Source organism: Hevea brasiliensis, chromosome 4 (assembly GCF_030052815.1).
Source record: "Hevea brasiliensis isolate MT/VB/25A 57/8 chromosome 4, ASM3005281v1, whole genome shotgun sequence".
NCBI classification, from domain to species: domain Eukaryota; kingdom Viridiplantae; phylum Streptophyta; class Magnoliopsida; order Malpighiales; family Euphorbiaceae; genus Hevea; species Hevea brasiliensis.
Window position 1 is genome coordinate 100,474,523 of NC_079496.1, and position 23,316 is coordinate 100,497,838.

General features: G+C 28.2%; 2 protein-coding genes across 3 annotated transcripts in view; both read left to right on the forward strand.

The window, feature by feature from the left end:
- Nucleotides 1–23,316, forward strand: part of LOC110663273 (uncharacterized) — a 42,739-nt gene that overhangs the window by 1,208 nt on the left and 18,215 nt on the right. The window lies entirely within an intron of this gene.
- LOC131179288 (probable indole-3-pyruvate monooxygenase YUCCA4) lies at nt 16,143–18,926 on the forward strand. The gene is made up of 4 exons (XM_058145741.1): nt 16,143–17,274; nt 17,390–17,638; nt 17,745–17,867; nt 18,333–18,926. The coding sequence occupies exons 1-4, from the start codon at nt 16,630–16,632 to the stop codon at nt 18,552–18,554; spliced, it is 1,239 nt and encodes a 412-aa protein (XP_058001724.1). The 5' UTR covers nt 16,143–16,629; the 3' UTR covers nt 18,555–18,926.

The window sequence follows — 23,316 nt, forward strand, 5'->3', positions numbered from 1 at the left end:
GTGTGACATGCCTTGCTCCGCCACACTATAGCTGGGTGAGGGGTGTCATATTCTTAGCATGCCAATCTATCCAACCCTTGCACTACTATCTAGGAATACTTGGGCTAATTTATTATCATTAGCAATTCAATGTTCTTATTATTTCATCATTTTGTTATCATTCTATCATCATTCCATCATCATCTCATTCATCATTGAAATACATTCCCAAAACACAATTTCACATGCCAATAATGCTTAACATACCATTGGCATTGATCACAATTCACATTTTAAATAATTATGCTTACGTTTGCATAAATTCCAGATTTGGCACCTCAACTTCCTTAATAAATTTGGCTAAGGTACAGTAGGAATTAGGCCATACCTTCTTCATAAGAATTGTAAATCTATGTCTTATATTTATTTTGGCTTTAGAATCATTAAATTTTAATTTGTGTAGATTGAGTTATATACATTTTTACAATACTATTTCGGTGAACAAATCTCAGTTTTTCAGTTCACTTTCAGAATCTAGTCAAATTTATAGACTCATTTTATCAAGCAAATTTAGATAGGTTACAGTCATAATGTAGCATCATGGTCTACATATGAATTGTTCTCCTATGTCTCAGGATTACACAGGTTCAAGAATTACTTAATTTGGAGTTTTGTAGAGTGAGTTATGCTCAATTTAGTGTATACTGTTCATTTGGTCATTTTTCAGGATTTCAGTTTTGCATTACCGGATTCCAGCCATAATTCAGGTATCTTCCAGTCTGTTTCGGGTCAAGCATTCTTCATGAAAATTTTAGTATATTGTCTTATCTTTAATTTTCCTTTAGTTTCACATCAATTAGAATTATTTAACTCAAGTTATAAGCATTTAATCTCACTGGACTCAAACTATCCAGATTCACACTTAATGCACAATACCAATTCATTTAATTTCTTCACCATATCATTAATGTTTCTCAATAAATACACATCAAATAATCATAATACAAGCATAATAACATTAAATAGGCTTCATATAATGAAAACCCTAATTGTATAAAACCGTAACTTAATTAGCAATAACTTTCAAAATTCATAAAATTTCTTAACACTAACCTTGATTATAAGTCCTAATCAACCTCAATCAATCTTCAATTCACCAAAACCTTGACTCTTCTTCTTGTTCTCCCAAACCCAAATCCCTTCCTTCAAAAACATCTATAATTTTAATCAATATTCATAATAATCTCCACAATCAAACTTAAATTTCATTCATTCACAACTAACTAAGCTTAAATAATAACTTACCTCAATTGGTCAACAATTCTTCTTCACTAATCTTCCAAAATTCTTAGAATCCTTACTTGATTTCTTCAAATCAAAGCTTAATACAAGGTTTTCTCCTAATTTCCTATAAAAATTATGGAGGAATTCATGTGTTTAAAACTTGGAAAATAAAGCTTTAAAGGAGGAAAAAAGAGAGAGAAGAACGACAAGATTTCTTCTAATTTTCTATAAAAATTATGGAGGAATTTATGTGTTTAAAACTTGGAAAATAAAGCTTTAAAGGAGGAAAAAAGAGAGAGAAGAACGACAAAAGGGATGGGAAGAAGAAGATGATGCTTTTTCATCTTTCAATTGATTTTTATCTTATTTTAATCCCCAATGGCAAACTTGTAATTATTTGAAAATGACAAACTTGTAAATATTTTGAAATTTCTAATTATTAAGTTTGACTAATTAATTTAATTATGCTTAATTATCCTAATCATAATTAATTAAGCTAATCTAATTTCATTAACTTAATTAATCTCATTTTATCAATATTTGACTTTTAAATCTAATTAACAAATCTTACTCTTATCGGGTTTCGCTCATTTTTTCCATAATATCCGATAAGTCCTTAACTCCATTTTTCACTTTGGTTTTTAATCTGCTTATTTAAACTTATTTCTTTTCATTTCTTTGACTCATTAATTCATAATAATACTTCAATTAAGCCTTAGTTAAGAATTTTACAAGGTCCTATATGAATTGGAGTAGCAACCAAACCCATAGTCACTTTCTAGTAGTATTACCCATCGCTGGGATTTGTACACCATTAATAAATTAAATTTTGAATTATTTTATTTTATTTTATTTTATTTTTATATTTATCTCATACTCTAAAAATTTTGTAATTTTGAAATAGAATCAATAGCTGACAGACATTTTATAATAGTCTAACCTATTGTTATAAAATTTGAATCCATCCTGGGTTAACTCTGAATTGGTGATTTGAATATAAAATCAAGTCGGTTCTCTTATTGAACCAAATAAAAGTTGACTTGAAAATTTTCATTTTGTGGTTATCAATGACCCATTGACTCGATTAATTTAAAATTGAAAAATTTTAAAATATCAATAATATTGATATTTTAATATTTAAAAAATCACATTTATATTTAGCCATGAATAAGATATCATTTAGCTATTATTTATTATTTATAACAAAATGATTTTTTTTATTTTTAATATATATTTAATATTTCTTAAATATTAAGAAGATGATTATTCATTTATAAAATGTTTTTATTTTATATATTAATTATAAATAGAAAAAAAAATTAAAATTTAAATATTTTTAATATCTTTATTTATAATTCAAAATATTATCAAGATATAGGTAAATATAGCTGGATAAAAGTTGAAATATTAATTCTGAAAATAAAATTTAGTTGATTAAATTTATTTAATTATATTAATAAGTGTAATATATATTTAATTAATTTTCTAATGAGTCACTAATTGAATCATTAACTCATTGATTGAGCCAAATAACTTGTTAATTTGATCTTTAAATCGGATCAAATTTTGAATCGAGTTTAATAATTATGATCTAATTAATAATACAATTTACGAAAAATTTTATTTAGATATAATCCATAATAAATTTAAGATATAAAAAAAGTATAACAAGACTCGCATGTAAAATAAATAAGATTCATGTATGATAGATGAAGTTTGTATAAGAATTTTTATTATATTGACATTTTCTAATACACTTAGTTCTAATTATTAAAAAGTAAATAAAAAAATAATGCAAAACCAAGTTGACATCATCACTAATCATGATCAAATGACAAAATGAGAGACTAGAATATTAATTATATTGTAAGATAAGAAATATATTTGGATTCTCTCATCATATATTTATCATAAAGAGTTTGACATAAATGAGAAAAACTTAATTATCTCATATTAATTAATTATAGAGCCATTTTCGTAAAACAAACGTCATCATGAGACTAATCCAAAAGAGTTTAGGTTTAACATTGTTAATTATTATTATTATTATTATTATTTAGATCTTAATTACAAGAGAAAATGCCATATGCCATGTTGATGATAATTTAGCAAAATATGGTGACGCATTATAGTGCTGAATAAGTGAAGATGGAATCTAACCAGGTTACCAATACCTTATATGTCATCTTCTAACTCCTTATATTTACAACCACCTCTCAACATCCTTCACCTTCCTCTCCTTGTATGTATCTCTTACAAAATTTATTCTTATTAAAAATATTTTTTTATTTAATTGTAATATTAAATTAATAACATATATTTATTTTATGTATCTATAAGCATTTTTATATTTTAATAAAATTATTAAAATTTAAAAAATATAAATTGACATTTTTTTTCGAAAAGAAAATTATTTTCCTTAAAAATTAATTAATTTTTTCATTAATCAGAAAAATATTTTTTTGTTGACTAATTTTTTTTGAGTATCCAAACACTAGAAACACAAAATAATATTTTCTAAAAAAATACTTTCTATAAAACAAATAAAATCTTAATTAAAAACAAAAATATAACCTTTTTAATTTCTTTTAATTAAATAAAGGATAAATATGTTATTTCATTTATACATAAATTTTTTAAGTGCGTTATCAGGATATCTCCGTCTCCATTTTACAGTTGAAAGAAGGCAAATCCTTCTTAGACGTTGAATGTGCAAAGTGACATCCTTCTTAAATTATTGATTTTATGAATCAAACACTTGCCAATTTATAGAGTGTAATGTAAAACTCTTATATTTAGAAAAACACTTATAATATACGTCAAAATTTAAATTTCATTTACTTAGATATATTTCATGACACCTTCATTGAATTTAACAATTAAAATACTTCTCCTAATAAAAGTTATAAAAATATAAATATATTATAAAAATTATTATTATTATTATTAAAAATAATTAAATTTTATGTATAAATTTTATGTATAAATTTTAATGTGCTCCACCGCCGACGCTCTCAAAGCGCGTCTATCACTCAAACTGCTACCTGGAAGCTCAGTTGGAACTCTTCTTTCCCACCCTCGAAGCTTCTTCTCAAGTCCCAACTAGTTTGGACTTAAATTATTTTGTTCAGCGCAAAGTTTATTATCATTATTTTTTTTGTTACAATTAAAATTTTCTCATATGATATTATATTTTATTTTTTAAAATGCCGATATTTATTTTAATATTTTCATGAAATTATTAACAAGCTATGTTTTTTTTTTTCACAATTAATGTTGATAGGACTCATGCTTCAAATTTCATAATTTTATAAATAATTTTTATATCACGAATGAAATAATATTATATAAAAATTAAAAATAAATACATTTTAATACTTTATAATTTATATATTTTATTAACCGATGTTTGAAATTTTTATTTTATATTTAATATTTAATTATAAAATTATTAAATAATATCAATATATCTTGATATGACAAGTCTATATATTTTTAAATTAGTATATTAAATAAATTTTTTCTATTTAGCTATATAATCATATCATCTATTTAGTATTAAGTCAGGGAGAATATAAATATAAATATATATATATATGTTAATTATGAAAAAATTAGTAAATAGATTAATATATATAATAAAATAAGCAAAATTTATTGATCACACTAATTTAATATAGCTCGCAATTCACAATCTACTAAAAATGTACTTATCCCTAAATATTACTTTAAAATTATACATTTTGAAAGGTCAATTTTTTTTAAAAGTCAATACTATAAAAATTTGTTAATGTTTTTAATACATCAACAAATGGACCCCCGGTTGTTATTATTTTAAGTTATGTATAAAATAAATTTTATTTATTTAATGTTAGAATAATTCATTATATTAACTAATAAAATGTAATATAAAATATAAACAGGATTGATTTGAAATGCATCAATTTAATATTATTAAAATTATTTTAAAAACTATAAAATTTCGAATTTAAGTATTACTAAAAGTCATATGAAACAAATAGCACCCATATTATAGAACTTTGCCGTCCAAATTAGCAAATTTAAAATTATATCTCAACCACTTTTTTTATTATAAAATTCTTAAAGTATATATGTCAAGCTACTAGAGATTCATTTACATTTTATATAAAAACTTTGTGACTTGAACCTCTTAAATCATGCATAAGCCTCAATTTTGGGGTGTAAACGAATTAATTAGAGCTAAATTTTAAAAAGTTTAATTTTGATTTGTTAAAATTTTTTAAGTTCAAATGGAGTTCAGCTAAATTCAAGTTTAATTTGTTTAGAAAATAGGTCATATATTATTAAGATATTGAGTCGAGTCTTGATAAAATAATAAAATTTAGTGAGATTTAAGTTTAAAATTATAATGTTTAAAATTACATAATTTTTATTAAGCTTAAAATAATAAAATTAAAATTAAATAATTTTAATTAAATAAATCAACTCACTAATCTATTACATAGGCGAGTTTATGAGTTTTAACTAATCAAATATAAATAAATTTAAGTTTTATTCACTTATAAAACATATGTAAAAAATTTAATTTGAACTCAACTTATTTAAAAATTGAATCGAGTTAAGTTGAATCTTAAATAATTCAAAGTGATTAGTTTCATTTATATGGCCACCCAAATAAACCTAACAAAAATTCACGCAAGAAAAAAAAAATCCAAATGCATTTATAGGTGATTGGCAATATAAAGGCGATAATATTGGTAATATTTGTAAAAAAAAATTGTAATATTAATGAATTTTTTATTGATTTTATTTTAATTCGGCTTAAATTTTATAATTTTAAATATACTTTTCATATTATTAAAAAATAATTATGATATTTTTCATAAAAAAAATAATTATTGTGATATTGACGGAGTGTCTTTTTCCCCCTACTTATGGCTCGTAAAATTCATTATTTTCAAAAAAAAAAAAAAAAAAAAAAAAAGATACACAATTATGACAAGGAAACAACAATGAGAAGTATATTTGCCATCCAATGGCAACACAAAACTTTCCCAAAAGAGTAACGAAAACTACAGCTTCCCAACATTACATTGATGCAAAACCTTAAACAGTAGAAGCTTATTTTCCTAAACAACAACCTCATTCATGCCTCTTTCCTTCGCGTATCAGAGTACATCCCACGCATTTAATTTCCGATTATAATATCCATAAAACGCGTCTTTTTGGCCTTCTAATATTTGCAAAGCTTATTTTCTTAATTTTCAAAAAAAGCCAAAAATTTACATTAAATCATGATTATAGTAATTTTTTTTCTTCCTGTTTTATAGTTAAAATTAATAATAAATTATAATATAATCTCTGAAATATATAAGAGAAACCTTTTGACATGATCATAAATAAAATATATCTAAATAAAAACTCATAACATAAATTTTCAGATATTTATAATTTTGTGATTTATTATTATTGAGATTTTAGTTTTTCAATTAATTTATTCTTTAATAAAAAAAATTAGTTATAATCAAAATTTGTTGACCATGTGTTTAATATATAATTCACTCTAATTAATATATATATTTTTTATTTAATAGATGTCATAATTTATGTAGAATACATTCTATTTAATTATATATTCTTTTCAAATATATTTTGTAAAATAGTATGAATTTATTTTTATATTTTAGTTTTAGATATATGAATTGGTTTTACTTAATTTAAAAGATAATTATGTTAATTTCAATTAATAAAAATAAATATAAAATATATTTTATATAATATGTAAAAATATTTATTTAATATATATAATAAATATAAAAATATATATACTTTTATATATAAATTTTAATTAATAAATAGACTATTTAATTGATCAAATAAAATTTTAGAGACTATATTATAATTTACTATTAATTTTCTCAAATTTAATTTAATTCCTTTGCCTAAAATTATAACAAATCATAAAAATTTGACTATAACACAAAAAATTAAAAGAATTAATTATAGTTATAATTTAGCACAAACTTTTGGCTTTTTAATCTATTAAGCCTAAATTTTATTGTATCTCTAAAAAATTTTTTTTGACATTTGATCTCTAAACTATTAAATTTTTTTTCTTATATTAAGACCTTAATTAACAAATTTATTTAAATAATATTATGTCTACTTAACAACTTTAACTGAAACAATAAAAAAAAATAATGAGTTTTGTTTCCACAAAAATTAAATGGCTTGGAAAAATTCAATTTAGTTCGTTTTAAATTTTTTTTGTTCAAATTAATCTAAAAGTTTCAATTTAAACTCAATTTAGCTCAAAAATTACAATTTGTGGACTAAAGTTCTTAATTTTTTAATTTAAATAGAAAAAATCAAAAAATTCAAATTCTTGATTTTGATGCTAAATTTCTTAATTTCTTGACTTAAGTAAAAAATTAAGAAGCTCAATTTCTTGATTTTCTTTATTTTTGAGTTAAATTGAGTTTAAACTGAAACTTTTTTAACTAATTTAGATAAAAGTTAAAAATAAACTAAATTAAACTTCTCCAATAAATACAGAATGAAACTGAGCTTTAAGTCAAAATTAAATTGATAAATGATCTCTCTCTCTATGATTCTCTTGACAAACCACATTCTCATTCTTCAAACAACAATCAAACCTAACTTTGATTTAATCAACGACTCACTAGTTCAACTAGTACCTTAACTTAATCAATTAGATTATTAAACATTAATTAATACACTTATTAATATAAATAAATAAATTTAGTGTATTAATTTTTGTTTTTAAAATTAAACGTTCAACATTTATTAGGTTACATTTATATGTATCTTAATAATATTTTTAAATTTTATATGAAAATATTAAAAATATTCAAATTTAAAATATTATTATCAAATATTTTTAATTTTCAACATTTATAAGTAATACATAAAAGAAAAATATTTTTTTAAAAGAGTAACTATCTTCTTAATATTTCTAAACTATTAATGATAAATTAAGAATAAAAAATAAATATATCATTTTATAAAATTTATTTTATTACTATAAATAATAAGATAATAGCTAAATAACATATTATTCATTGAGTTAACTTGAATTTAAAATTTTTAAACATTAAAACGTTAACATGATTGATATTTTTAAAAGTTTTCAATTTAAAAAAAGAAATTAAAACTAGCTTGGTCAATGGGTCATTAGGTCATCCAATTTTTTTCTAGATCGTCTCTTTATCTAGTCCAATTAAAGAACTAGTCCTTTTTTATATTCAGGTTATCGATTCACCAAATCAACCCACCAAGCTAATTAATAATAATACAACAAATCCAAATAAACAAATTCAAATCAATAACGCATATGGTGGTGCATGCTGTAGGTTGGGGATGCCTTTTGGGTAAAACTTTTGAAAGGGAAGTATTCTTGGACTAGAATAGGTATAGGTTTATTTGTTATAAGCAAAATGCATCGTGTAACACCCTGACTGAAGTAATTCTGTACATTCTACTATTTCGGTAATCGATGTCAGTTCGGACAGCTAGAACATCTGGAAAAATATTTAGACTAAAGTGAGGAGTCATAATTAACTCAAATATTAATAAGAAAAATTTAGAAAATATTTTAAAAATAAAATACAATCAAGTTAAATGAGCCGGTGCCCTAGCGATGGGTAACCCAATGGGAAGTTGCAGTCTTCGCAGTTAGAAGTTCTAAACACGAGAAAAAATTTATAAAATAATTTTTGGGACTCTAGAGAAGAGTCATTGAGGTTTATATTGCATTAGAATGCCAAGAAAAGGTTTAGAAAATTTTTTTGATCGGTACAGACGATCTTGGCTCAATAAGCCAAACGGAGGACATTTTGGTCATTTTATCTTTAGAGATGATTTTTTGCTGACTTTTCCAGTTAAGTAAATAATTATTATGATATAAAATATGGATAATTATTGCTAAAAATTGAATTGAAAATGAGTAGAAAAAAAAAGAAAAAGAAAATGGAATAAAACTCAAATTATGACGTCATTATGATGTCATTAAAAACCCTCCACCAATCATATTGCAACACACACCTTATAAACTAATTAAAAAGGGATAAAATGAGTTAAAATTGAAAACACAATTTGCTATCCATCACCTTCTTCCCGTTAAAACACACCTCCCTCTCTCTTCCTTTATTAAAGCATCACCTAAGCTCCATTTCTCACTCAATTACACCATAAAACCTCATAACCTCTTCATGAAAAATTAATCTTACACCTTGGGCAAGTTAGAGACAGCAATTTGAAGAGGAAAAAGTGAAGGAAAAATTGAAGTTAGCTAAGGAAAAATTCTGCTCAAAGAGGTTAATGCTATATTCTTTGCTTTTACATCTTTTTAAACATGAATTTGAGCTAAGTTAAGTTGAAAATTTAATAAGAATTGAATTAATGAGGCATGATTATGTTCCATGAAATTTTGGCAGCCTTGACATGAGTTAGGGTTAGGAGAATTCTTTGATTTAAAGTGACATATTAGCTGCCCCTAGTATAAATTATATGATTAGTATAGCAAATTAGGAGTAAGATGCATGAATTGGAGGCTTGGTCAATTAGGGTTAGGGTTTTGAAATTTAATTTTGGTGATGGATGAAAATGGACATAAACTAAATTTGTAATGGTCAATTAGTGACTATTTGGCTATGTTTGATTAGGAAATGAAGTGATTTGTGCCATGGGAATTGAGGTTATGTATGATGTCCATTGTGTACTGCAAGTCTGGATGTGAGTCTAGCATGTTTGGGCAGCTGTAATTTGAGTTGTGTAGGTTCAATTGGTGCAAGACTAATTGGACATGAAATTAGATACATAATGGCACAACTTTGATGAAGGAAACCTGTCCAAAAAACAAACTTAAGAAGCCCTAAAAATTGACCAAATCCAAGTGACTTACATTCTGCCTGGGCAAAATGACTAAATGAATAGTATTCATTCATTTGGTCATAACTTAGTGTAGAAAGATCCAATTGACCTAAATTTTTACCAGTAGAAAGCTGAGACATAGCCCTACAATTTTCATGAAGAAACCAAACCCAAATTTTGACCATAAAATGTCCAAAAACCGACCTGTAGTCAGTGTACAAAACCTGCAGAATTGATTCTGCCCAGAAATTCTGGAAAAATTGTAATATGGCTAGTTATGGTGTTTAGGCCATAACTTGAGGTACAAAACTCTAAATAAAGTGATTCAAAAAAAGAAATGTAACTAGACACAATAAGGAACAACTTTGATGGAGAACATTTGGCCAAATTCTCACTATAGAATGGCTTAATGGAATGGTAAACTCTAGCACTCAAAAACTGAAATTTTGAATTATTCTCCAATGGTTAGAAGTATGGATTGGAAACTAATGCCAATAGTTTTGGGAACCAAAATGTGGTAAATCTATGTGATTAAAACTCATGTAACTATTATATATGAGAAAGTTAATATTTTGACTTAAATGACCAAATGAATAGTAACCTTACATGTTAAGTATAAATATTCAAGAAATGACTTTATAATATGCCCTAGTAGGCCTAATGTGATTGGTTTGGATAGGTTGGTATGCCAATAGGGTTCTGATAGTAGTACTGCGTATGATGTATGACTCCATGCCTATAACACCCTAGGCAAATCCCACATCGACAAAACGCCGTTACAATGCCATTATGTGATATGATAGCCTATGGCTATATTGATTATGATGTTATACTTGGCTTTATGCCTTATTGCTTTTATGGCTTATTAGTCATTCTGTCTGCACACCGGGAGACACATTGTGATCGATGGTGTGACGGCCTGAGGTACCTGGTACCCAGTGCTAGTTTACCCGTTTATCCAGTCCGGTCAATTTGTATAGGTTACTTGGGCATGAAAAAGTATAAATGTAATTGAATTGATTATTAAGGGAAGTAAGGAAATTAAATATCAAGATAAAGAACAAGAGTGATTACAATAAAAAGAAGCTCAAAATCATCAAGAAAACGATTAATAATATGCTAGAACGAGTTAATATCATAAAACGTAATTAGCCTTCGACTAAACAATAAGTTAGTAATTATTTATTTCTTATAAGCACAATAACTAGGAAATTTTTTAACTTTTATTTGCATATTATATTTTCTTGTATTATTGGCACCACAAGCTTTATGCTTAGGTACTGAAGATTTGGACAGAGAGCCCAGTAGACCACAGACTGGGTGAGGCCGTTCAAAGTTCTGCATAGTGTCCGTATCACCTCACAGGCTATAGTGCATTGGTAGGACACAAGGTCCCATTTTGATATTTTATACTGTTTGTACTATTTGTAATCAAACTTTTATTTTCTCATGTATAAATTGAAACTCATATAATATATTTTAGCATTAATGCAAATATTTGTAATTTGTGTTTGTAAATGAAAATTTAGTATTTATTGATGATTTGAACATGATTATCATGTGAAATGAATGAATGTCAAATAGAAGAAGTTGTCAAAAATGATTGAGAATATTGAGATTATGTTGATACAAATAGAGTTTAAGATTGATTGAAAATGTATTGGAAGTATTTTTCACAGGTTCCGAAGAACTGTTTTATCCATTTTTAGCCGGTACTCCGTTAGATTTTCTATAAAATTTTCAAAACCTTAAATGAATTTATAATTTTAATAAATGACTTAAATGAGCTAAATTTCACAAATTGCACTTCATAGCCATGAAGAAATAAATTAAGGAAGGATAAAAATGATTGGAATAAAATATGGTGCTTCGATACACTGTGTGGCATATCTTACTCAGCTACACTGTAGACGGGTAAGAGGTGTCACACATCAGTTGTTTGGAGGCATGTTGTGAAGAGTGCTCCCCTTCTGCTCCAAGTTTCTTATAAAGTTGTGTGTAATGGAATGACGACTCATTTCTAGAAAGATGTTTGGGCAGGTGAACTACCTCTTTATCATTTTCTCTCTTCTTCTTTACCTCGTTTTATTGAAGATCTTATGGTGGCAAACTGTTAGGGGAATAATGATTAGAAATGGGAGCAAATTCATCCTTCTCTCTATAGAGGTTGTCTACTTATTGAAACTTTTTCTCTTATTCATGATGTTGCAACTAATGATAATTTAGCTTGGAAAGCCATTAGAAATTGTGCTTTTACTATTAGTTTCACTTATTTAATGCAGAAAGTTGATCCCTTTCACCCTCCCCATCCTCTATGGCAATGTATTTGGAGAGTAAAGGTTTCTTAACATATTCAAACTTTTTTTTGGCTACTTTTGTAGGGAAAACTTATGACTAATGGTGAATGTTTTAATAGAGGTTTTACTAGTCATTCAGGGTGTGTTGCTTGTGGAGCTGCGTTTGAGTTTCTACTGCATTACTTTTGGGATTGTTATTTGGCAAGGGAAGTTTGGGCATTAATTTGGGATCTAGATTCTTTGTGCTTTTTTTTTTTGGGTATAGATCCTATGGATTAGTCCTGTTGATCTTCTGAGATTGCCATTGAGTTACTTGCCTTCCTCTCTTATTCAAATTATTAGTACTATATATAGTGGTTGTGGCGGTGGCATAATGAGTTAGTGTTTAATGACTCCTCCCTTTCTCTCACTTCAAGATTGCTTTTCTTAAAGCTTAGATTGGTGTTAACCATTCAATGTGGATAGCTTCTGTCCTTGATTTATATGTTAGAACTATTAAAGCTGTCTCATGGAAGCCTTTGAAGTTCCATTTTGTCAAGTTAAATTCGAATGGCGCATCTAAAGGCAATTTGGGTTATGCTGGTACAGGTGGAGTTCTTTGAGAATGGAGGAGCTATTGGATTTCAAGGTATGCCTTTAAGTTGAGGCACTGCAATTCTATGGTTGCTGAATTTCAAACCTTGCGGCGGGAGCTTTTGTTAGCTTAAGAGATGGGTTTTCGTTTTCTTGAAGTTGAGCTTGACTTTAAAGTTGTTTTGGATTTACTTGTTAATGTGGAGAGACCCAATTTGAGGTTTTGTAACCCACTATCTCAGTGTTATGAGCTACTCAGGTGTCCTTGGCATGTTCATCTTTCTCATTGTTATGGGCAGGCTAATATTGTAGCTGATAAGCTAGCTAATCTAGCTGTGTTTTCTTCTATGGCTTCACAAGTCTTCTCTTCTCCGCCTAAGGAGATTTTGGATTTGCTTTAGTGGGATCTCCAAGACATTACATGGCCTAGGGCTATTCCTCTAAGTCAGTGATTTTAATCTTTTTAGGTATTCCCTTCCTTTATATCTAAAAAACAAAAAAATCAATAAACCAATTTCCTTCAATGATTTATGCAAATCAAAAGGAAAAATTTTTAAAAAAAAAGTTACAATAGAATACAACATTTTAAAGGTGAGGATGAAGAAGATGATGAAAAAAAAAAAAAAAAAAAACTTGTCAAAAAATAGAAGGGGAGAGGAGACTTATTCAAGTAGAGAAGAAAGCTATTATGGTGAATCATCATCTGATCTAATTAAATCCTTTGACCCATTAAAGTAATTCTTCAAGCTCTTTCTACTGTTCTTTTCAACTTTTGCTAAATCTCAAAAGAAATGGATTTTGCATTTTCTTTGTTTTCTCTATTTCTTCTTCTTAGGGCTTCATCTAATTCGATTTTATTCCATTCATTCAGGATTCTTTAAGAACTAAAAAAAATGGGTCAAGGAAAAATAATATGCAAAAGACCATAGAAAGAAGGAGAGATTTTTATTTGCAAAAATCTTAAAATTGTGTCTAAGGTGGTTAAGATTGACGTTTCATTCTCAAATGTATCACTAAATCGCAAATTATAGAGAGAGAGATTGAAAGCTCCACCATCATGGTTCTTCCTCTAAATGTGGTTGACAACACCTTTGATGCAACCAAGCATACCATGAAGAAAATATGGAGATGGATAAATCAAAAATTGAAAAAGAAAGAAATTGGGCAAATAAAAAATTTTAAGAGAAAGAAATAGGGTAAATCAAAATCGAAGGACAAGATAAAAAGAAAGCTCTACTTTTGTTTTCTTATAGTTTGGGTGAATTGCCCTAAGGTCTTTGGGGTTTGCCTTTATTCGCTACTTTGTCCATGTTTTTTACAATTACATTGAAAAGTCCATACCTTTTAATTCCATTTACTACGTAGTCTTTCCATCTAAATTTTTTTGTTTTTACTATTAGTCAACTCTATGAAAGATGGTCTAATGAAAGAGAATTTTTTTTTTTTGTTATTCAATATTATCCATGCCTCTCTCTGCCTGCCCCACTCACCGCGCCCTCCCGCGCGCCCTCTCTCTCTTTCTCTCTTATATATCTCTCTCCCTTTCTCCCCTCATATCTTTTTCCCTCTCTCTCCCATTTCTCTATTTTTATTTCTCTCCCCTACATCTCTCTTTTCCCATTATAGAATTTTCAAACTCAACAAATTATGAAATTTTAATCAATAAATTTAAACTTTCGACCCTTTCCCTATCTTCCTCCCTCAACTTCTCTCTCATTTCACACACAAACCCCTTCCATTGTTCCTACAACCCCGTCCTCCACCTCTTCGTGCTTTCTCAGGTGAGAATTCAAGTGAGACTTGGCACTTTCAATAATGCTAAAGAGGTCAATCATATCCAATTAAAATTTTGCCAACCCATACAATTTTGCATATTGGGTGTTATTTTATAAAAAGATCTAATTTTGCCAAATCAAAGTTACACCATCGTAACAATCGAGTCTTCAATTATGATTGCATGCAATGGCAGTTGTATATTGGGCTTTGAGTGAGATTTACTTATGGCAATTACATGTGATTACTCAATTCTAAGGCAATCCAAATTCATTTTTGGATCAAAATCCTCTCATCTTTTGCATTACAATTGAGCTTTCAAGTATGCTAGTCAAGCTTTCTCATAAAGAACTATCAATTTTCGTATCAATATAGTTTTTATACCATCGTGTATTTCCGATTTTCCTACAAATAACCTTTATGAAGCTATAGTTCATTGAAAATCACGAAGCAAAAGTTAATGATGATATCATATTATTATATTATAGTTGATTTCATAATGGTTGATTGTAAAATTATTGCAAATTATTGATTGTATTTTTAGGATGAGTCTTTGAATTTATCAACCTTGTGTTTGTTGATTTAGGGATGAGGTGATTCTAGTTGATTGAACTTGAGATGAGATTGTGATAGATTTTTTTAGCACTAAGCCTTTTGTTTGTAGTTAGAACTGAAGAGATGGGAAGACAAAATTTGGGTGAGAGAGAGAGAGAAATATAAGAGATAAAAATGGAGAGAGAATGTGGGAGAAACATAAATGGTGAGAGAGAGAGAGAGAGAGAGAGAGAGAGATGAGCAAACTTTTTTCAAAAACATGCTCTTAATATGTGCGTATTACACACCACTAAAACTCATTAAAATATGTTTTTTTTTTTAATCCGTTAAGAGGCTTAATATTACCAAATAAATGTTTAGGGACTTAATAGAATAAAAAGTGACAACACAGGGACCAAAATATATGTTTTTATATTACTACATTTTTTTTAAAAGAATATTAGTTTGCATTCATCACATAGTAGTTAAAATTTTAATATATTTTTTAAATTTTGCAATAGTTAATGAATTTTTGTTATATTATATTACATTGAAACTGAGAATTATAAAATCCTAATTACAGTCTAATAATAATAATAATAATTTTGGAAATGGAAATTTGGGTTGGAGCCGAGTACATAGTTGGGATGAGAGTAGAGAAGGCAGACAGAAAGTTAATAATATTGGCAAAGAGATAATAATAATAATAATAATAATAATAATAATAATAATAATAATAATAATAATAATAATAATAATAATATCCTGGATAAATGTATTTATATCTGATGTTGGCCAGCGCCTTGGCCACCATCCTACATCTGCACATCTGCACAAGAAGAAGGAAAAAAAAACCTCTGCAGAAAGGGCGAGAAGAAAGAGGCTTGAGAGTTGAGAAACAGAACCAAATCCTTTTCTTAATCTTCACGCCTTCATTAACACAATTCCTTCTTCTTGCTCTCTGCTAATTAAGTATCCCTCTCCTCTTCTTCCTTCTCTCTCTCTCTCTCTCTCTCTCTCTCTCTCTTTCACTTCTCATAAAAACCTCTGTTTTACAGTCTCTGCTTTCTATGCATTTAAAGCACACAGTCCACGCGCCTCTTTTCTCATTTACTATTTGCCTTTGCCTCACCACCGCACTCTTTTTCTTTCTTTAAGTTCCCACCTCTTGTGCCCAAGATTTTCTCACTGGGAAAGAAAACAGAGCTTCACAGTTTCAAGAAACAGGGGAACTAAAAGGAAAAAGCAGAGTTTTCTTTTATTATTTTTTTAAAATTTTTCTCATTTTTTCTTTGTGTTTCTTGGGATTTCCAACATGGGTTATTGTAAAGAACAGGAACAAGAACAAGAAAAGATGATGAAGCAAGTGTGGATTCATGGACCTATCATTGTAGGTGCTGGACCATCTGGTTTAGCTGTAGCAGCTTGCCTCTCTCAACAAGGAGTCCCTTCTTTGATTCTTGAGAAAAGCGACTGTATAGCTTCTCTTTGGCAACAGAGAACATATGATCGCCTCAAATTTCATCTGCCCAAACACTTCTGTGAACTTCCACTTCTTGGTTTTCCTGATAACTTCCCCAAGTACCCTACTAAGCACCAATTCATCTCCTACATGGAGTCCTATGCTCTGCACTTCTCAATCCAACCCAATTTCAAACAAGCCGTTCAAAAAGCTGAATTTGATAACATTACTGGGCTTTGGAGAGTACAAACCCAAGATCGCGAATACAATACCCGTTGGCTTATTGTGGCCACTGGTGAGAATGCTGAGTCTGTAATACCAGAGATTGTTGGGATGGAGAAGTTCAATGGTCCTATTATACATACCAGCATGTACAAGTCTGGTTCTGAGTTCAAGAACCAGAGCGTCTTGGTTGTTGGTTGTGGTAATTCTGGTATGGAAGTAAGCTTGGACCTCTGTAGGTACAATGCAATCCCTCACATGGTTGTTAGGAACACTGTAAGTACTTTAAATCTTTGTATTTTTAATATTTATCAAGGTTTTTTTTTAACGTATTATTAGATTTAATTAGTTACGTTTGGTTTATGCTTTTTTTTTTTTTTTTGCCATAAAGGTGCATGTATTACCTAGAGAAATGCTTGGCATGTCAACGTTCGGAATAGCCATGGCACTTCTAAAGTGGTTCCCTCTAAAACTAGTTGACAAGTTCCTATTACTAGTGGCTAATTTCACTTTGGGCAAAACTGACCAATTGGGCCTCCGGCGACCCAAAACCGGCCCAATTGAGCTCAAAAACGTCACCGGAAAGACGCCGGTGCTGGACGTGGGTGCATTATCTCAAATAAGATCAGGCAAAATTAAGGTAATTAAGAATCAAACATCCCAAAAGAGAACAATTTTTGGTAGATTGAATAATAAATCATTAATTAGTAATGTTTTGAAACTAATGCTCTTAAGGGTTTTTTCAGGTGATGGAAGGAGTGAAAGAGATAACAAGAAATGGGGTAAAATTTATGGATGGACAAGAAAGGGAGTTTGATTCTATAATCCTGGCAACTGGGTACAAAAGCAACGTGCCTTCTTGGCTCAAGGTAGAAAAAAAAAATAAAAATAAAAAAATAAAAATAAAAAAACCCGTGCAGGCTATTAGCTTGTTCTGCCCTTATTTTATTTTTAGTCTTGTTATATGAATCATCTATCCTTTTCTTTAGCCTTGGACACATGCACACGCTAGGCAGAAGCCTGCAAAATCTCTTCTTTTTTTTCCCATGCAAAAAAGAATAAAATCAGTTAGGTTCTGTTTAGGGTTACTATACCTTTTGAAACGTACCCTTTTTCTCCTTTCTTCATAGAAAATTTTGTTTTTCTTTGCTGATACGTTGCTTTCATGATATTTACAATGTGCAATTTACTCCAGGGCACCTTGAAAAGTGTCCATTTTGTTCTTTTCCTGAGGGAAATTAAATATGGGTTGTAATTAACCACTGTAATTGTATAATTAAAATTTTGATTTATGTGATCTAATAAATGTTTCTGCTCATGGTTTCAATTGCCAGGGATCTGATTTTTTCACCAAAGATGGTATGCCTAAAACTCCGTTTCCAAATGGCTGGAAGGGGGAGAATGGATTATACACAGTTGGATTCACTAGGAGAGGGCTCTTGGGAACGGCTTCTGACGCTGTTAGAATTGCACAACACATAGCTGAGCAATGGAGGACAAACAAGGACTGCAATAAATCTTGTAGTTCCCATGTTATCCTACTTGAAAAATCATAGCTAGCAATAGATCGGAGCAGCAGGGAAAAAAATAATAATAATCATAATGATAATAATAAGATGAGAGAAGAAATTCTGGGTAATTTTCATAGGGTAGGTCTTTTAGATGGGTGATTTTATTTTATTGTTTATCATCATCTTTAAACACCAGGTAGGACTAATTCTGAATTTCCCACCCACCACACCCATCATCCCCTCCCCCTTTTTTTTTTTCTTATTGGTCTTGTAAATGCACCAATTTTGTATGAAGGGTTACTTTCCATTTCTCATGTAACTTAGTTGGCTTTGTACAAAATAATTTCATGGGTAGACTCTAATTAAGATATGCTTGAGACTCGAGCTTCTCATGCATCAATTGGTGTTGTAATGCATTAGCTGTATCAAGACATTTTTTTAACTATTTTCATTCGTAATTATTAATGTTAATTTTTTTTTAAGAAAAAAAAGAAAAAAATGGCATCTATTTCTATCCTGAAGAAAATGAATTTTGTAGGAAAATTAGAATGGCTTTCAGAATTAGTAGTTGCACGTACGTTGTTCTAAAAATTTGGGAAATTAGTCTCTGCAGGCAGAGGGGTAGGGCAGCTACCTTCTTGGTCACTGTACTGAGTGTAGTCACAGGGAAATTTTTAAAATAAAACATCGTTGATTATAATAATTTTCGTATGAATTTCATTATATCAATGATCATAGTATATTTTTATCGTATATACAACCATTATATCGAATGAAGTCTGGAGATGACCAATATAATAATACATAACAGCTGCATCAGTTGAGGTCCTCCAAACGGGGGGTTACATGCACCAAGTTAAATTCATTTTCTGTTCAAACACCATGCAATACACCTTCCTTAACTCTTGACGAGTGTAAGCCTCAGCCGGATGTATGAATGTAAATGGGTTAATTAGCTCCTGTTAATTCTTATCTTCTATTTCCGTCACACACTTAACATTCTTTCGTCTAAATTAAATATAATATTCTGTTAGTCAAAGCTAATTTTCATTATCTAAATTGATACATAACGAAAAATAGATAAATAATCTTTGAATGATAAGATGAAAATACTCAAATTTAAGATTTTCTCACTTCTTACATTTTAAAGATAGAAAAAACTAATCAAGTTACTCTTAATAGACAACTTAGACCCTTCAACCTTGCCAAATCACATTCCCTCTCCTCCTACACACTGGTCTTGCTTGGGTACAATGGAAATAGTTTTGAGTATGATAGAGATATTGATGGGAGTAAAGTGTTGATCGAGGGACAAAGGGTGGGCCAAGAAGTGATTGGTGGTAGAAACAGGACAATGGGGCAGGTCAGATTCAGGGAGAGTGAAGGATTATATATGTGGTGGAGTGGATTGGGAGTGAGATTAACAAGGAGAGACCCAAAAGTGAGTGCATTGCCTCTCCTAGCTCTATTGAAAAAAAATCCACCGAGGTCAGTCAGTAGAGTGGTCTAATTAAGGAGAGAGAAAATTTTTGTGTCTAGTTATTGAATGCTTATAGGAGATATTATTAGATGCATTTAATATGCATCATCTCTCATAATTATATAAGACCTATTCTCTATATTATAAAGAGAGTCTACTTTTTGATGAGAGAGGGAATACTATTCTTATATGCACTAAGAGTATTTCATAATTTTTCTGTGTATAGGGTATGAAATTGTGGTGTTTGAAGAAGTAGAAAGCTAGAGAGAAAAGATCATGAAGGACATGCCTGTGATATACCGGTTATTGTATCACGATAAATGATGAGTAACCAAGTGTGAAGCAAATAACCGGAGGAAAAATTATAAAGAAAGGGAAAGAAAAGAAAAAGATGAAGTTATTAGAGGAATTTTGTCTTGTTCATTTAATATTAACAACAAAATAAATGGAGGAACTTCAATTTTAACTGAAATAAAAATGAGGAATAAAATAATACAATTTTCAAAATTTAAGAACCTTAGTGACTAAATTTATGAACTAAATAGTAAATTTTTCTTTATTTTCAAAGTTTTTTTTCATGCTTATTTTATGTTAGATTATTTCAATATATTTTAAGTCTTTAATTTTCTTTTTAAATTACTTTTTTCGTAACACGATAATTCATATCATGGGATTTATTAATCCATTTTATTCATATAGTAGAAAAATTGTATAATTTTATGTGGTATTTTCATTTAATTTTTTATGTAAAATAATAATTTGCAAATAACAAATTTGCAAATGTAAACTGTATTCTTTCTTTCAAATTTGACATTTAATTTTTTTTAAAAAAATACAAACTACAGTTTAATTCTGAGATTTGATTAAACCTACAACTTAATCTTTATAAATTTAAATCACATGATTAATTATATAAATTAGTCTTTACTATTAAAACTTCAATTAAGTTATCAATAATTCAAATAAAAATAATTAAAATATTTTTAACTCTATTTTTAATAAAAATAATTTAATTCCTTAATAATAATAATAAGCACTGTCTTTTTATTTCTCCTTCTTCTTAATACATGTCAATTATTTATTAAAGGAGGTTTTGGTTTGGAGTCCAATAAACAATATAGATAAAATTTTGTTTTTTTTTTTTGAATCATAGATAAAATTTTGTTTTAGCTGCTTTCTTTATTGAAAAAAGAAAAAGTTGGCTTTTAGTTGCAACCTTGTAAGACATCAACAAAGGTCAATATACGGAGAAGATAATTTCTGCTTTAACGATGAGTTTCCATATTAGATAACGGATATTGTAAAAGGCACTCATGAATACTTATGCAGCCTGTGTACTCTACTCAATGACCTAAAGCTTGTATACCTTTTTGTTCTTGGCATAATTTTTTTTAATTAATTAAAATTTTTTTTATCCTTTTTCCTTCCCTTGTCGTTTTGCCTGAAATTAGCCATTAGTATTTTGTGTAATATGAACCTTTCTTGAGATCACTTTTGTTGTTCGCATCATCAAAGGGTTAGTTCGTTAGTTTTTCTTAGCGATTCCGTTAAGACCGTTAACAGACACGTGCCAACCATCGAATGGGCCTGGCTCGGTTTCTAACCTTGTAACCCATCTCCATGTTTCAGTAATTACACGTCTACAATATGGGCCACAAGAGGACAGGATCATCTAAACAACTTCATTAAGAATGGCATCGGACGGATCAAAGCGGGGATCACCGCTCATAGGCTATTTAATATTACTGTTAAAATTATTATTAAAAAAATTAATTTTTTAAATATATTAATTAAAAAATATTAAAAAATAATTAAAAATTAAATTTAATTAATTTTAATCATAAAAATATTAAAATAATAAAATAATTTTTTTCAAATTATTTTTCTTAATAATATTTAAAATGATGCTATTATTTAAAAAAATAATTTCAAGTTTTGAAATTCAATGTCAAATAAAACTTAAGATTGGGGCAGAGATTTTCAAACCAAAAAGTGAAGTAGAATGGATTTTTCTAAAAGTTTTCTTTTTAATTTTTTATTTTAATTTATTAATATATAATATAAATTTATTTATTAAAAAATAAAATATAATTATAAATATAAATTTTAAGTATTATTTTAATAATATATTATAATTTTTTTGTTAAAATTATAATATTTGAGTATATATAAATATATAGAAATAAATTACTTTTTAATAAAAAAAAGAATAATTTGCTATTGTGCAGGACAGATTATGGGGATTCGGAGCGGTGAGAAAGTCTTTTCGTCTTCATCCCGCATAAACTGAAATCGAAGAAAATTAATCAGGTTCGGGTCAGGTCGAATTAGGTTTGAAAACTTTTACCATAACTACTTCTAAACATGCATTTAATTTTTCTTTTAAATTGTCGAATTATAAAAAAATATTTAATGTATGTTTCATTAAAAATAAAACTTAATGTAACATGTGAAAATGTATTGCAACTAAAAAAAATATGTAATCATATATATTTACAATATAAAAATGTTATTTGTTTTTGGATATGATATTATTTTATTAGACATTATTTTATTTTAAAAATAAAAAAGTATTTATATCGAATTCATAATAGATTTAAGATATGATAAGATTTATTTAATGTATGAATTATAAATATTATGTAATTAGGAAGTAGTGAATAAAAGATTGTGAATTTTTTTTTTACATATACTTGATTTACTGTGAACTTAAGATATAATATGTATAATAAATTTTTTTTTATTAAATATATAAATTTTATATATTTATATATTTATATTTTAAATTCATGATGAATCGGATTTGTGCACAGTTAGAGTTTGAATTACTAGATCTTGTTGATGGGGTAAGTTCTTAGGAAACTTCAAGTTTCCAACAAATGCAAAAAATTGATTTATTTAATTGGTAATGTATATTATTTTTTGAGAAGTAAAATGCGATTTTTTTTTTCTCCTCTTTAACGTAAGTTGTTGCTTATCCTAAGCAAGGAAACTTAAAAGAAGTGGTTGATTTTAACCAAAGAAGACCCTATTGCTTGTACTTGTTCATATTGATCAAAGTTGATAAAGAGCAAGAAAGAATTGCCCAACACATATAAGGAGGGAACGGTGTACCCAACGGGCAGCCAACACCTTGGCAGTAATTTAAGCAGTATCATCAAACTCACTCCTCTGTATTTCTCTCAGCTCAGGGGCTGATAATTGAGACAATGATGGGGCTCTGACCTCTTTTGCAGAGAGTATTTGTACGAAAGACTCAGAAACGGATTGACACCTCTGCGTCTCTCTTACTCCAAAACCCTTCACTCTGTTGCTTAATGCTGATGA

Excerpts from the sequence above, each read along its gene's own strand:
- LOC131179288 (XM_058145741.1), top strand. The coding sequence starts at position 16,630 with ATGGGTTATTGTAAAGAACAGGAACAAGAACAAGAAAAGATGATGAAG. Across the intron at positions 17,639-17,744 it reads TAAGATCAGGCAAAATTAAG|GTGATGGAAGGAGTGAAAGA; the intron begins GTAATTAAGAAT and ends GGGTTTTTTCAG. Across the intron at positions 17,868-18,332 it reads ACGTGCCTTCTTGGCTCAAG|GGATCTGATTTTTTCACCAA; the intron begins GTAGAAAAAAAA and ends TTCAATTGCCAG.